This window comes from Pipistrellus kuhlii, unplaced genomic scaffold (genome assembly GCF_014108245.1).
Source record: "Pipistrellus kuhlii isolate mPipKuh1 unplaced genomic scaffold, mPipKuh1.p scaffold_m20_p_11, whole genome shotgun sequence".
Lineage (NCBI taxonomy): Eukaryota > Metazoa > Chordata > Mammalia > Chiroptera > Vespertilionidae > Pipistrellus > Pipistrellus kuhlii.
Window position 1 is genome coordinate 13,590,269 of NW_023425416.1, and position 16,078 is coordinate 13,606,346.

The window sequence follows — 16,078 nt, forward strand, 5'->3', positions numbered from 1 at the left end:
TAATGCAGTGTTGGACAATGTTAATTATTGTAAAGTTGTGTTTAGTGCAGGGAAGAATACATGTAAAGGTCTGCATTCAGACCCTATTCATGGAATTACTCTCTAAGAGAAGCCCTGACACATTGCGATGACCCCACATGTGATGGGGTCCAGAGTGGGAACTAGAAGTGGAGAAGGACCAGTCAAGAGGATACAACAGTTAGGCTAGATAAGCTTGAGACCATGGGCATAGCTGTACTTCAATGTCTCAAAACCTGGGCACCTCCAACAAGGCAGAATTAGGGCAGGTAGACTGAAATTGCAGCCAAAGCTCAAAATATGCCAGTTAGGGGCCATCCCATTTAAGCCATTTAATGTGTGTCTCTTAAGTGGTTAAGTTTTTCTCCTGTGATCCTGCGTCCTCTGGGACAGCTGCACAGGACGTCCTGTTTGGGTAAGAAGGCTGCACTAGGTTCTTTCCACCAACACACGCATAGTGAGTGGCATTTACATGCTCAGTACTCTCCCTAGAATGACCCAGGCTTTGGAAAAAAACGAAAACCTTTGCAGAGAAGTAAAGCATAATTTTTCTTCTCCTGCCAATGGTTCACCTAGAACCACCACCTGCTGGGGCTGTGGCACAAAAGGAAGGGGCTGGCTCTGTGGCATCCCTGCGCACCAACCAGCTCCGGCTCCTCCCTTCTCTCTCCTGCTGCAGTGAACACGTCAGATGTTAATGTGTTCCGTTGATCGTGGCCTCTTCAAATCTATCCAGTGTGTGCACATTTTCCTGTTTCCACTTAGCCTGCTTTCACTTGCTCTCTTCCCACTTTTACTCAGGTTCTCCGCTTCCCCAAAGCAGCTCACTGCTCTCTTCATCTATACAATTATTCTCACACACAGTCATAAAAAAAGCCTCCCACGCCTGCCCCCTCCCAGATGGACTAAGGGACATTAAAGGAGACTCACAGATAGTGAAATGGAAATGGCCAACAAATGACTGAAATGGTACTCAGCCTCCAGTTATAGTCGGGGAAATGTGAATGGGGTGCAGTGTTCCATGGACCGGATTTTTGAAAGATTAAAGAATTTGAAAAGATCCGTGTTGGCACAGTATAAGGGAAGAGGCGCAGACTGGAGGTTGGCCAACATTTTTGAAGGGAAACTTGGTGATATCTTTCAAATTTTAAAATATGTATACTCTATTCCAGGGATCTCTCCCAAATCTCTTTATTTAGCACATTATTGAAACAGCTATTATATGTTTAAGCATCCATCCTTGTTGAAAACAAGTTCATGAGGACAGGCAAAGCTTTCCTTTGGGAAAGTGTTCTCTGAAGCATTGTTGGAATAATGAAAAATTGGAAATGACCTAAGTGCCCACATTCATTCACTCAGTCACTCATTTATTCATTCATTCATTCATTCATTCATTCATTCATTCATTCAATAGACATTAACAATGTGCCAGACAATGTTTTAGGTGCTTGGGATACATCTTGGAACAAAACAAACAAAGTGGCCCTCACCAGTTAGTTTAACTGTTTAGAACATCACTCCAATATGCCAAGGTTGTGGGTTCAATCCTCAGAGAGGGCACATACAACCAATGAATGCATAAATAAGTGAAACAACAAATCAGTGTTTTTCTCTTTCTCCCTCTCTCTAAAATCAACAAAAAATAAAGTTTCCTGCCCACTATTTTAGTACATCAGAAGATTTGTAAATAAAGAATATATGCATAGACTGGAATAATATGTCGCCATTAAAAATGGGCAGTCAAACATGATCTTGTCATGAAAAGATGTCTGAGACATATTAGACATTTCATTTTTAAAGGTTATTTGTTGTCTATGCTTGCATTATGCATAAAATTTTCCAGAAAGACCAGGAGAAAATCTTAACAATGAGACTGGCTATTGGGAAGGAAGGAAGGGGATAAGTTTTTTTCTTAAAGAAAGTCTTTTGTACTATTTAATATTTTGTACTATTTAAGATAGGATGTAGACTTTTTAGAATGAAAAACTTATTGGTGTTAATAGAAAGAAGAAGAAACATAAAGCTAACTCAGTACTTCTGCTAGAGAACCAAGGCTTCTATCTGAAAGAAAATGGAAAATTCCGTAACTTATCTGTAGGCATTGAGACCAAAATGATTAGGTGTTTGATGCTGTTCAGACTGCAAGCATGGAAATGAATACCACAGTGCTTTGGAATGCGATGCGGAAGACATGAGGTGGGATGGTGTTCCTGGTCGTGGGCAGGTGGACTTGTCTGCGCATGCCAATCCAATGGGAAGATAGCACTGGGCAGGGGAGGGCCAGGCCTGATTCATCGGCAGGTATCTGGGGCTTTCTCCTGGGTTTTGTGACCAACCTTCAGCCCCTTGGAGCCTCAGGCTCTCTGTGAAATAGGGAGCTTGGATTCATTGCTTTACGGTGTGGCCTAGAACCAACACGGTGTGCATCTGGGTCAGTCTAGCCAATCCTCATTTGTAGGAGAGAAACTTGAGATAGCCCCTGAAATCCTCAGGAGTCTTTGAGAAAATAACTTCAATTTCTCCTAGTGCTTTGAAGAAACACTAGTGATATACTTTCATATCTGTTTTTGTGCAGATTCAAATGTAAATTCATTTGGATGTTTTGTACTTAACGCTGTTTCAACTGCAGGGCCATAGGAAATGAGGCTTTTTGGAGTCTACCTCAAGCAGGTAACCAAGAGAAATTGATTTTCAATATGTATTCATTGATGAATTTAATCTGATATGTTGGGAAGGGGTAAAAAAGCAGTGTGATTCAACACACTGGGCATTTCCAGATAGAATTGGAAAGTAATTTCATCCTTTCTGACACTTGGATTTCTGTCAGCTCCCCACACCCGAGTCCCACTTTGCCTCTTCTTGGGGTGAGTTTTCACAGGAGAAGTAGTAAATGATATAATATATCCCTCTTGTTTGTGTGTCTCTGGAGGGTTCATGGAGATCTTTCATCAAGAGTGGAATATGTGAGCAGACTTTCCTTCCCTGTAGAACTCAACTGGTCCTACATTATCCCATTTAAAGCCAATAAAGGCACAGAAATCCAAACACAGGGAGGACAGCAGGGCCAGCAGCCCAAGGAGAAGGTAGATAGACGCCTGGGGGAATGTTTCATAGATTTGGTATTTGGGACACTCCACTGCCATTTCTCTCTTCCCATTTGTTTTTCAGCTGATTGGAAAAGGACTAATGAGAGTGTTTACATTTTCTCCAATTGTTTCACCCAAGTGTGAAAGCAGCTGGGAGAGGGGTTTGTTCTCTGTCCAGGGCCCAAGCTGTCTCTCCTGTCTGCCTCTCACTCCCCCAGCTGCCAGGCCCCCTCCTTCCTGCCAAAGCACTGCTCATGGTCTCACCGCCCCTCTCCCTTGGGTTCTCTCAGTGCGCTGCAGAGCCAGCAGCCCCACCACATGTTTTGCATTGCTCACACCCTCCTGTCTCTCCCGCTTTTGTTGTCATTTGTTTGTTTTGAGGGAGGTGAGGTGCCGAGGAGGCCTTGGATTTGTGCCCTTCCACTCAGCTTCAGAACTGGAGCCGGCCCAGGTTTCACTGGCCCCATTTCCCTGCTGAGGTCGCAGCCCCAGAGGGAGAATGTCCTCCAGGCCTCGGACAGTTCCAGCTCAGGCCCATTCATGCTCGCTGGGCTGGTCTGAATGTCCAGTCTCTGCTGTTTGCAAGGCCATTCCCAGTTGCTTAGTTCTTTTCTTCTGATGAGTGTTTCAAGCTTCCGTCATTTCGAGAACTACCGTCACAATGCTTTCCATGCCCTATGACATACTTTCTATGCATTCTCAGACATGCTCATTCTAATTTATTCAAATACATTGCATAGTCAATCCATAGCTATTAAAAGTCCATTTACTCCCTGTGAATCAATCCAGGTATGTGGACATGTCTCTTCCTTGCCTTGACTCTCTCTGCCCCTTCCGGAGGTGCTGCTGGGCTACCAACCGCTTTAAGTTCTCCATTGAATAGGCATCCATACGGTCAGTGTCCAGCAGCCATATCCTGCTGCGTTTTATTTTGTTTTAATTTGTTGTTTGAGGAGATGATTTGGTGATACCAGCTCTGGGTAGGCCAGTGTAGTAAACATTTGTTGAAGGTACCAATGGAATGAAGAACTTTCCTTCCCTTGTCAGCCCAATTTTAGAGCTGGATTTCAATGCTTACAAACAGCCTTCTCTTTTTCTTTCTTACCTCCTCTCTTAAAAAAAAAAATGTTTTTATTAGTTTCAGAGAGGAAGGGAGAGGGAGAAGGAGAGGGAAACATCAGTGATGGGAGAGAATCATTGGTTGGCTGCCTCATGCATGCCCCACTCTGGGGATTGGGCCCACTACTTGGGCACAATGCCTTGACTGGGAATCATGACCTCTTGGTTTATAGGACTGTGCTTAACCACTGAGCCATGCCAGCTGAGTTCTTACCTCCTCTCTTTTCTTTTTTTCTCCCTTCCTTAGTCCCCCCTTTTCTATCTTCTTGGCCTCCTCCTTTTCCTTTCTTTTTTTCTCTTTTAGCTAAAAAATTGGGGTTTGATTTTGAAGCTCCCTGCTCAGAACGCACCCCCGGTTGTAGGGAGAGTCTGGGACTTTTTCAGAAACCCGCTATTGACTCTCCGAGTTGAAACAGTTTAGACTCCACATAAAATATGTGTTGTTTACCCAGGCTCTTCATGCTCTGCATACTGTTACAGTCCTTGAAGAGCTTGTCAGTGACAAGTAAGATAAATGAATGAAGAGGACTTTACAAGTGTTTTAAAAGCTAAGTATAGCATGTGCTGCCCACTACTTAATTAAACAGACCTATGCTTAACTGAGTAACTCTGGGGTGGAAACTTCTGGGGCCTTCCCTTCCCCCAGACCCCACCAGCATGAGGTGTGCAGGATATTAGAAAGTCATTATCTGTCTGTGATTGCTGATGTGTTCGAAACTGCCTCGTTGGTTGGAGCATTCAAAGTGAACATGGATGGTAGATAATGACGACTGAGTTTGTATTAGGAGAGGTCACCAACTTTGACTCCCTTGGGACTTGATCAAGATTTATAATGTTTCTGAGTTCCATCCTTTTCACGTCTCATTTTAAAATCAAAGTGAACTGCTTCTCTTCTCAGCTCTGACTGAGGTCACTGTCCAGAGAGTCAGGGCCCATTTCCAGTCAATCTTCATTTTAAAAGGGGTTAGTCTTTATGGATCTGAGCAGCAGAGCGCAGTGATTAATTGGGAAGATTTGGAATGATAGTCCCAAATCTGCTAGGAGTGTGATCTTTGGCATGTTTCTTAGTCTTTCCAAGCCTCAGTTTCTTCATCTCTACATTGGGGATAATAACAGCCTCTGTGTAGGGCTGATATTCAGGGCAGATATTTTTGAGTCACTCTTAGTTCTTAGGAGTTTCTGCCTGTCATAGCAGCTATTAAAGATTCCGACTATAGCCCTCCAGCCTACATCACAGAGTTGGTGGGACTGACCCCTGGGATGACAGGATGAAGGGCTAGGCAAGCATTGGTTGTTATCATTAATGTTTGCAGGTTGCTCCCTCTCACAATGCCAGTCTTCTTTCTGCCACTGTTCGGGATCCCAATCTCCACACTAATGGGCAGAGTACATAGAATTTTCTCTATAAATAACTCTCTCCCCACGGTTTGCACTGGCCGATCGCACAACAGAAGTGGTGATGCCCCTGGCGACAGGCGTTGTCCGCCACTCCCTGTGGACTCCCTCAGGTTTCTAAAGTGGCAGTAGGTAGTTGTTTACCAGAAAAATTTATTTCCCCTGATTTTATCAGAGAAGGAAGGGAGGGAGGAAGGGAGGGAGGGAGGGAGGGAGGAAGGAAGGAAGGAAGGAAGGAAGGAAGGAAGGAAGGAAGGAAGGAAGGAAGGAAGGAAGGAAGGAAGGAAACTTCCACAAAATGTGAAGTCAGGAATAAGAACAGCAGAGCAGCATCTGTCCATATGGAGCTTGGTTCATGTTAAAGACACTCTGCCCTACCTCTCCCATTTACCCCTGTTCCAGGGGCAGAGACTCATGGAAAAGTGGTTCATTTTGAGCCTCAGAGAGAATATTTGCCAGAAAAAGAGTTAGTGCCAGGCCCACGTCACTTCCCTAAGGAAAGCGATAGATCTGTCTCTGTAGGTGATGGGAAATCTCAGAGCTGAGCATGGAAAGGCTTGTAGTCACAGGAACGTTAGTCCCATACAAAAGTTAGGCACAGGCTTTCCATCATTCAACAAGGGTTTGAGCTGGGATTCCCACAAAAACAAACCCAGAGACAGCAATTTGGAGCAGGTGGTTTATTTGGGTAGTGGTCCCAAGAAGCAAGGTGAAAAAATGAAGAAGTGAGACAGGGAAGGGTAAAGGTCAAAAGAAGGAACACTGTAGGCAGTTTTCTGTTATTGCCAACAGGCTGCGCCCTGCTGAGGACCTAGTGGGACATCCCAGAACATTCTGTAGTGTTGTCCCATTAGGTGCGAGGATGCTGGTTACTTATTCCTTACCTCCCTCCCTCACAGATTGAGAGTTGTTCTGAGGACATGAGCTCCCCTGCACTTCTGGTCCACCCTGTTCCCAGCCAAGCCTGCATCTGGGGCCTGAGGAAGACCTCGGGCAGAGAGAGATGTAGGGTGCTGAGGTGGAAAGACAGCAGCACATCGTGGTTGCAAAAGTTCAGTGAGAGTCTCTGTTCAAGCTGCAGGTAGCCTCCAGGGTAGAACAAGGGGCTGTGGAGAGGCACTGACATTCTCTGTAACAATTAAAATAAAATAAGGCTACATAAAGAGTAGGTACAAAAATAGCAGCTGGACCCTCCTTGGTGACCTACCAGTACTAATTTTCTGTCTATAAATAAGGACTTAGGGAGGTGCCTTCAACAAAGCTGGGAGGCAGAGTTTCATCAATGTTCGGTTTGGTTGTAGGGCTGATCGGCTGAATGACTTGGAGAGGTCAGATGAATTTTTGAAACGGGGCTGATGTAGAAGCAGTGGATTGTGTAGATATCTGTGAAAGCGTAAATGTCAAGAGACTGGTGCATTTTCCCCAGAAATGTCATAGTTTGACAAGTGTGAGCACATGAGTATATGGCTATGGCTGTCCTAAATTCCTTCCAAAATGACCCAAGTTTTTCAGTTCTTTTGAGAAGTGAATTATCTCAAATATGTTTTCTACTCTTTCCACATCCAATAAAAGCAATGAAGAATGCAGCGTATGCACCCCCCCACCCCCATATTGACCTGTGTTTTCTTTCAAGGCGATTAGAAGGTGAGTTTACCATGGAATCTCCCCAGCCCACTTTTCCTTATGCCCATATCCACGCCAACTTTCAAATCTTAGCTTACGGGGCACCTGACCCATGGAGACTTATCTGAATCCCCTATCCTCAGCTAGGAGGGGATTCCTCCTGCCTCTGGACATTCATGTAAACTAGGGGTGAGGAACCCTTTTTCTGCCAACGGCCATTTGGATATTTATAACATCATTTGCTTAATATAAATTTAAGTTGCTATCAAAAAAGCTCCTAGATTTATTGAATTTCGAGTCCCTCCTTCGGTTGCCTTGACAGGGCCATACCAAATGTTTTTGCGGTCCTTATATGGCCCACGGGCCAGACATTCCCCACCCCTGATGCAAAACAGTCCCGTCCCTCTTGATTTCCTTCCCATATCGTGTTGTAGTCAGTCCTCTGATTATTCATATCACTCTGTAGGACCATGCAGTCAGAAACCTGGATTTAAGCCGAAACCGGTTTGGCTCAATGGATAGAGCATCGGCTTGGGGACTGAAAGGTCCCGGGTTCGATTCAGGTCAAGGGCATGTACCTTTGTTGCGGGCATATCCCCAGTAGGGGGTGTGCAAGAGGCAGCTGATTGATGACTCTCTCATCGATGTTTCTAACTCTCTATCTCTCTCTCTTCCTCTCTGTACAAAATCAATAAAATATATTTTAAAAAAAAAAAGAAACCTGGATTTAAGTCCTGCCCTTTACCTTACTAGCTGATCATGGGTTTGGTTTCCTTATAAGAATGGCTACCTCAAAGGCAAGGATTTGACGAAAGCATACTGGTCAAGCACTTAGCCTGGCACACATGGCACTTATCTTCGTGGTTGCAGAAGTTCAGTGAGTGTTGAATGAATTTCTGCGCAGGGTCCTCAGTAGAATCTTTTCCATTACTGATTCCTGCTCTCATATAGTCCCCAATGCAGCATATTCTCCTGATAGCTGCTGTAGCCTCCCACTTTATCCTCTAAGAGTGACCTTCCCACTTTATCCTCTAAGAGTGACCCTCCCACTTTATCCTCTAAGAGTGACCCTCCCACTTTATCCTCTAAGAGTGACCCTCCCACTTTATCCTCTAAGAGTGACCCTCCCACTTTATCCTCTAAGAGTGACCCTCCCACTTTATCCTCTAAGAGTGACCCGGGCCCACTCTGTTGTGATTCTTTGCCCTATGGGCCTGGTGATGTTCGGGAAATCCCTCCCTTCCTCATTGTCACATGTTATCTGGTTTCTCCATCTTTTACTCAGAGACAAGAGCTGTTGACCTTGCTTTGAATTAGCAATAATAAAATCAGTAGAATAGGTCAGTGCTATTTTGGATATTTCTGGAAAGAAAGAGGGAGAAAAGAAAACCTGATAGAATAAAGTGTAATTGCTATTCTATGGTATTATCTACATATCCCATAGCAACAGATCTTATATTTTTTCTTATTTAAAACCACATTCATGAAGGTTTTATTGTTAACTTGATCCAGATGACTGATCAAAGCATAGTTTGTTATTGCCACCTTGCTAAAATATTTTTAAAGGCAGTTTTAATATTACACTTTTATAGCTACATATTGTCATTAAGCTATTGAGTCTATTACTAGTCAATCAAGGATTTTCATTCTGTTTCAAGGGCTCCTTGGATAAACTCTTCAGAAATGTCAAGAGAGATGGAATATATGGCACCTTTTCACAGATGGTGTTCATAAGGATTTTTGTTAATGGAGAAAGTTTCAGTTTTTCATGGTTGACTTTGGTGCTAACAAAAGTATTCTAGTGGCCTCTGCTTTTTCAGAGGCTAGGGTATAGTAAGGAAGTTAACCCATAACACCTCCAACCCCTTTATTATTCATGAGGCAAAAAACCCGGGACATCATGGATTATCTCACTGAATTCATTTTACTAAAGAATGGAATATTTCTTGAAAAAGAACATTTATCTTGCTCTCCCCATGTCCAAGAACAACAGCAATCAAAAACAAATATACAACAGGGAAAGTTAAGCTGTCACATGGAGGGTTACCTAGTCAACTGGCCCATCATAGGCCATAATTATGTATTTTTTCTTTCATTTGTTCTAGAGTAGCCTATTCTCTTTCCATTCATTCATTCATTCTTTCATTCATTCATTCCTACATCTATTCAGCACACATATATTACTACTAATACACCTGACTCTGGGCTAGATGTTGAGTACAAGGGTAATTCGGACATAGTGTTTGCCTCCAGAGATTTTCAGCCTGGTGGTGGAGGAAGCCAAGAAAGCATATGATTATTTACCATTCATTGAGGTAAGTGCTGTGATGAGTGAGAGGTTGAAGGAGGGCTAAGGATTCTGGGAAGGCAGTGGGTGAGCACTCCTTTTGGAGGCAGGTTTGGGGAAGGCATTGCTGGAAGTGATGCTGTCAAAGCTAAGAGCAGAACTGAAGGGTATAAGTCAGTAAAGGTAGAGGATGGCGGCATTACAGAGCAGAGACCACATGTCCCAGGGCCGGGGAGAGGAGATGAGCGGTGAGGCTGGGAAGTGAAAGGCAGTCACCTCCCAAGAGCCTTGTAAGCTGCGGAGGAGCCAGGCTCTTTTCCTGTGGCCGTGGGAGCCTGTGAGAAGCTTAAAGCCAGTGGGTCTGAGGTCACTCTGGCTCCAGATTGTGCTCCATGGAAGGCAAGAGTACAGCAGGAGAGCTGTTAGGATCCTATTGCCCTGGAGAAATAAGGTGGTGCCTGGAAGGAAAGGGAAGTAGAAAATGAAATCTGATTAGATTGGTCTCAGCAGCCATGACATAATATCGTAAAACCAATAAAACACTGTTAGCCAAAAGCAAAAGTGTCAGGTCAGCCATTTGGTAGACATTGGGAAGGAAATAAAAACGGGCTTCAGTGGATTGCTAAGTGAGTCCATGAGTTCCCAAGTGCAGAGCGGGGAGAAGCTACCCTCTCCAACTTTATATTAGCTTTCCTGGGAATGCAATTGTGACTGCCCAGATTTACTGTTTAAGGCTTTGTGGTAGGCACCTCGTGTTAGCTGATGGCTACAGGAATATGAACCACTATGCGTGGAATCGCCCAGTAAACGTGTCTGAAGGTATTTGAGTGAGTAATTCCCTTGTACCAAAGCTTGCTATAATTTTCTTCAGTCTTTTTTTCTTTGTTTGTTTGTTCTACTCCCCATCAGTTTTTCGGGAGTCTTCTTCATAGCTTCCTATCCTTCCCGACCATTATTGGTGTATTAGGAAACAAATACAGTTGGGTAGTAATGAGGATAGGGAGCGTAGATTTAAAAAATTAAAGGAGGTTTCTTTCCAATCTGACATTAAGCAAGCAGGATTGGTCAAACTTTCTTATAGAAGGAAAACTAGCAACCAGCCTGTAAGAAATCGCTCACAGTTTAGGGGATATGTTACAAGCAAGATAAATAAAAGCAGTCTAGAGTATCAGGCCAAACTCTCATTTTCATCTCCGTTTCACACTCTTCTCTTTCAGCCCAGACTAATCAAAAGGAGCCTCTTCCGCTCACAATTGCTCTGTGTACATTTCCCCCAGATCTGGTATTCACATGAACAATGTGGTTTATTTATATTTCAGCACCAAATTGGAAAGATGACATCATTCATTTACAGTCTTTATCCCATGACATGCCTACTCTCCAACACCTCATTTCAGCAGACACATTTAGGGCTGCATATAGCATCTTGTTTAGCTTGTACATTCTTTTATGGGATACAGTTCAAAGGTAGGGAACTTTAGGCTTGTCACTGGTAAGAAAATAATCTCATAAAATCACAGGAGCTTCCCCAACGGGTAAGAACGTTATGATATTTACAATAGCCATTATTATTTGTTCATTTAGGCTCCATCGTTCATTCTTGGGCAAGTCCCTTCCTTATTGGCCAGAGCAGATTTTATAACTCCCTTCAGACCCCGGAATTCTATTGGAAGACACAATTCCAGATTTATTAGTTCACAAGTTCAAAGGTAACAGGCTCCTGACAATACTGGAATTTTAGGTGTGAGCACTGAATTTCCACATCTCTTGTACCAGGGTTGGCCAAATAAGGGACATCAGGGAGATCTCAGGACTTAGTCGGCAACTGACCTGTTTCTCACAAGATATACCTTGTCCATTGGGTCTTCTGATACTGTCAGGGGGTGAGTGAAGGACAGACATGCTATCAGCTGCCAAAGGTTTCCTGGGATTTTTAATGTAATTGCTAGGTGGATCTTTCCCTCTAATTTTATTGATTTTATCCATACAATGCTTTTTTTTTTTTTTTTTTTTTTACATCTACTCTGGGGCCATTCAAATATTGAACACGTTTTAAAAAATGGAATGAGTGAATCATGAGACATTTTTTGGCAGGTAGAACTGGGATGTGAGGTGTTTCCAAGACTTAACAGAATCGAAGCATTTATGGGAAGTGGTTTCTACCTGTTCAGCTGTTTGCCATTTTTGCTAACAGCGGGGCAAGGGGAAAAGCCTAACGATTCAGAATTGGAGGACCCAGAAAACCTCCCAGCCCTATGTCAAGAAAGAGGCTCTGGGGTTTGAAATCCATGCCTTAATTTTCTAGCTGCAGAGGGAGAGAGTAATAATATGTCCCAGGAAAGTTTTGAGGGTAAGTTAGATTGTGGGTGGAAAATACTGCAAGAATACACTGTGTGAGGTCCAGAATTATTATCAGAGCATTATTTATATCACATAATAAAATTCCCACTGGTTGGAGGTCCTGCCAGCCTCTGACGTCCAGCTCTCCTAAAGTGCTGATGGCTGGTCGTCATCTCGAGCTACCAGGGAGATTGTTACGTGATTCATGAGCGAGCCTCCCCTCTCAGTGACCTCCTCTGGCTGAAACAAGGGTGCAGCGTGCCTCTAGAACGGCAGCACCCCTCAGAGTCACGGCCCCTCCTTTCCTTCAGTCAGGCACTGCAGCAACAGGCATAGAATACACTGTCTACCAGGCGTCTTCAAACTACGGCCCGTGGGCCACATGCGGCCCGCAGAGGAGTCTGATCTGGCCCGCCAGGTTTTTTGGGCAGTGAGCGCAGCCGAGGTGTTACAGTAGGAATTAGTAGTTCATATAGTCCGGCCCTCCAGCTCTCTGAGGGACCGTGATCTGGCCCCCACTTTAAAAAGTTTGAGGACCCCTGGTAGACCCTCGGCTGGATTCTGGGGAGAGGCAGACGAGAGAAACAGCTGCTGCCAATAGACGGATAGATAAGTCTGTGGGTGCAGAGTGGTGTTTAGTAAGAGGCACACATCACCTGGCCTCCAGATTGGGGTCAGGAAAAGGCTGTGAGTTAGCTAAACACACAGGTTAGAGGTGAGGGAAGATGTCTGTGGGAGGTGTCTCAGACAGAGAAAACACGGATCAAAAAGGAGAAATGGTGCCTTGGCCAGTGCGGCTCAGTTGCTTGGGCGTCATCCTGTGCACCTAAAGGTTGCTAGTTCGATTCCCAGTCAGGGCACATGCCAGGGTTATGTGCTCCATCCTCAGTGTAAACAGGCAGAAGGCAACTGATGGTTTTCTCTTTTTCTCTCCCTCTCCCTTCCTCTCTCTCTGTAAAGATCAATAAAAAATATATTTTTAAAAAATAAGTAACAACAGCATTTTCCTTTCATTGCAAGCCTGTATTGTGCCAGGTTCATCATAGAGAGGGAGGCACTCTCCCTTCCATTTTAGAGTTGAAGAAATTGAGTCTTAGAAATAGTTAACTGAAATAAACCAGCAGAGAAGTGCAACAGGACTTGAATCCAGTTAGCCTTATCTCTAAACCCATCTTTATAAGCTTTCCGGGTTGAATGATTTTATTTGCCTTTTAAGCATTATTCTAGATTCTGTGACCCTGTTAGGTCAATTCTTCGCTGGTATGTTATTGCCCTGCATAGTGGAACAAGACACGAAAACAATTCTATGGCCCTGGGGTTTAGCTGTGACACCTGTGGCTTGCCCCCTGTGCCAGTCATAGTGGGAAGTAAATTTCAGTGGTCAGCTCTTCTCCATGGACTCTGTCCCTTTTGCTCAATTTCCCCCCAAAGCTCTATCAGTTAAAACTCCCACAGAGTACTCTTTCGCCAGAAGTCATCAAGGCAACAAACCATCTCCATTAGTGTTTTTGCATTTGGCAGTTCTCCCGTGGATTTCCTGCCTTGTCCTGCAAAACCATTGTTTGTCTGTGGTTCCGTGTCTCTACCCAGTCCTCTCCCATCTTCTCATGCAGGGCTTCCTTGTCTTGCTTGCTCTAGTCTAGAGCATAGGATGTGATTGTTGGCAGTCGATGGTGGCAAGCTTACTCTGGGTCTCTGTGATCGCTTGACAATGTAAAACAAAGCACCTTTGGATGAGTCCATCCTTCCCCCTTTAAACCACTTGGGAAAGTACAGTTACATCTACAAATGTAGATTCAAAGTCCAAGCAGCATCAAGGGTGTGGCAAAGCCTCTTTCACCAAAGCGTGATGCTTTCCTTCTAAAGTCTCAATGTGCCTACAAATGAAAACTTGTGGATTAGGAGCAAAGGGAGCCCTCTAGGTGCTATAAGGCTGCCCTGGGTGTCTTTGGCTGGGCTTCTTGCTCCTGACAGTCTTCCCTGGCTTTTGCTCTGAACAGACGCAGAACAGGATGAAGCTGATGGCAGACAACTATGACGAGGATCACCACTACCACCACCACCACCACCACCACCACCACCACCGGTCTCCTGGGAGGTCGCAGCATTCCAATCACAGGCCCTCTCCCGACCAGGTCAGTTTCCTCATACTTACCTCCAGGACCCCTTCTACCCTTTGGATATTTTAAGATAAAATAAATCATCCTCGAGAAATAATAAACAGCATAAAGTGATACGTTCTTTGAACTGAAACTAATAGCTTTGGTATTTATTTCCATCACTCAAGGAATCTAAATGTTTTCCTTTCTCCTTCCTCTTCAAGGTTTTGTCTGTTCTTGTTTATGTTATGCATTTTCTTGCCTGCTCTCCTTTCTTCTTTCATAGATAGGCAGTCTGTTGCCAGCTCCGTATCTACTGGTGGGTTACTTTGGAATGTCCTTTTCAGTTTTAAGAGAAAGCACTTTGTTTCCAGGATCTTGGCAACCAGAGAGGCCTTGAGTTTGCTGAGCACTTTCCTAGAAAATTCCTTAGTGATGCAAAGTAGCGGTGGGGCTAAACAACACACCCAATGACGTCAAGGGGATCTGGTTTCTTTGACTTGGACCCTCCCTTGACTCAGTAAAGCAAGTGAAAAGATGGATTGACAAACACAAGAATCTCCTGTGATTTTTTAAAACTATTTTGCATTCACCCACCAAATGCAAAAACTATTTACAGCATTCAGTATTAAAATTCTTGAAGGTGAGTTTCATGGAAATGATTAAATTTGATACAGGCTAGCAGGATGATAGAGTCCATGTTAGCAGTATTCCCGCCTTCATTGTATTAGGACCTTTTCTTTATGATCCTGGAATAACTGAGATGGTAATTTCAAGAGGGACCTAGACAGAAGTAATGGGATAGAAGCATCTTGTTAAATATGAATGCTTTTGTTCTGTATTTCTGAATATGTGAGGGGTGATCTTGTTGGAATGACCTATGTGAAGAGTTTTTTTTATTGTTTGTTGGAGGAAAGGGTGCTTACTATGCTCCTAAAGCTTTTTTTAAATCCCCAGATGGATCTGTTTTATTCTCACTTCATACCACTAGCATCCCAAAAGAGAAGTTAAGATTACAAGTCTCCTATATATTTTACCATGAGCACAACTCCAGGGGGAGCCATTTGTATAGTCTACAACATAAAAAGAGCTCTCTAGGGCTTGTAGTGAGGTAGCTCAAACCAGAAACCCCCTACCCCCAATCCAAGCTTGGCCCCACCCTTGTACTGGGAATTATTTGCCCTCAGACACCTCAAGGCTTTGTCTGTTCTTGTTTATGTTATGCATGTTCTTTCCTCTCCTCTTTTTGTCTTTCATGGATACATGGATAAGTACTATTGCTGACTCGGTGTCTACTGGTGTGTTATTTTGGAATGTCTTTTTCAGAACACCTGCAGAAGGTGTTCACACACAGGACATGTCAGTTTCTGAGGCCAAGTACAGAAAGGCACGAGCACATTTCATTAGCTAGAAATGGTTCTCAATTTGGAGACCAGCAAAGTGAAAAGGGATATTATTTTTGTGTCATTATCTTATATGACTGTGGCTTTAGTTTGATTTGGTTTTATTTCTTCATTTCTCATCCCTCACAACCACCACCACCTCCCCTGCCCCAGTGTAACTGGCATCCTGCTAATCACTTCTCTTCATTCTGATTCCTGGTCCCTAACTTTGCTCCTCAACCTTCCCCCATGTGGGGTGAATGTGAGGCTTGATTTGGTGCTAAAAGTCCACATGGCTTCTCCCCAGAAAGACAGGAGTAGAAAGCACCATAGGGGCATAAAGAAGAATTTGGAGCCAAACTGGGGGAGTTGATTGCACAAGGACCTGATAGGATAGCAAACAGGCTTGTTTCATCATGGAGATATGTATGCTAATATGTCCCAATACCAGCAGGGCATTTATCTGCCTTATGAATGATATTTCTTACAAAAGCTTATCTCTTGCTACTTTTCCAGAGGTCTTTAATCAAAAACTGGAGTACTTGCTTGCTTGGCTGACCCTTTTATGTTTGTCCATTGACATGAGAGGTTGTCATAGGGCAGAATCATGGCTCGGGGTTGGGGGCCCTTTCCAGAAGAGCTAGCATCCCTTGAGGAGTGTGGCTGTGGCATGTCATCAGGACTTCTGACACACCTTTCTCATTGCTACTGGTAAGAAGATGAGTCAGC

At 43.9% G+C, this 16,078-nt stretch overlaps 1 protein-coding gene across 6 annotated transcripts in view; it reads left to right on the forward strand.

The window, feature by feature from the left end:
* Window positions 1-16,078, forward strand: part of ERC2 (ELKS/RAB6-interacting/CAST family member 2) — an 876,217-nt gene that overhangs the window by 680,011 nt on the left and 180,128 nt on the right. For all 6 annotated transcript variants that reach the window (XR_006741074.1, XR_006741075.1, XR_006741076.1 and 3 more), the window contains one exon: window positions 13,869-14,003. Coding sequence is in view for 1 of the 6 variants with exons in the window: in XM_045579041.1 (XP_045434997.1) it covers window positions 13,869-14,003 (135 nt within the window). In the remaining 5 variants the exon portion in view is untranslated. The remainder of the gene's footprint in view (window positions 1-13,868; window positions 14,004-16,078) is intronic.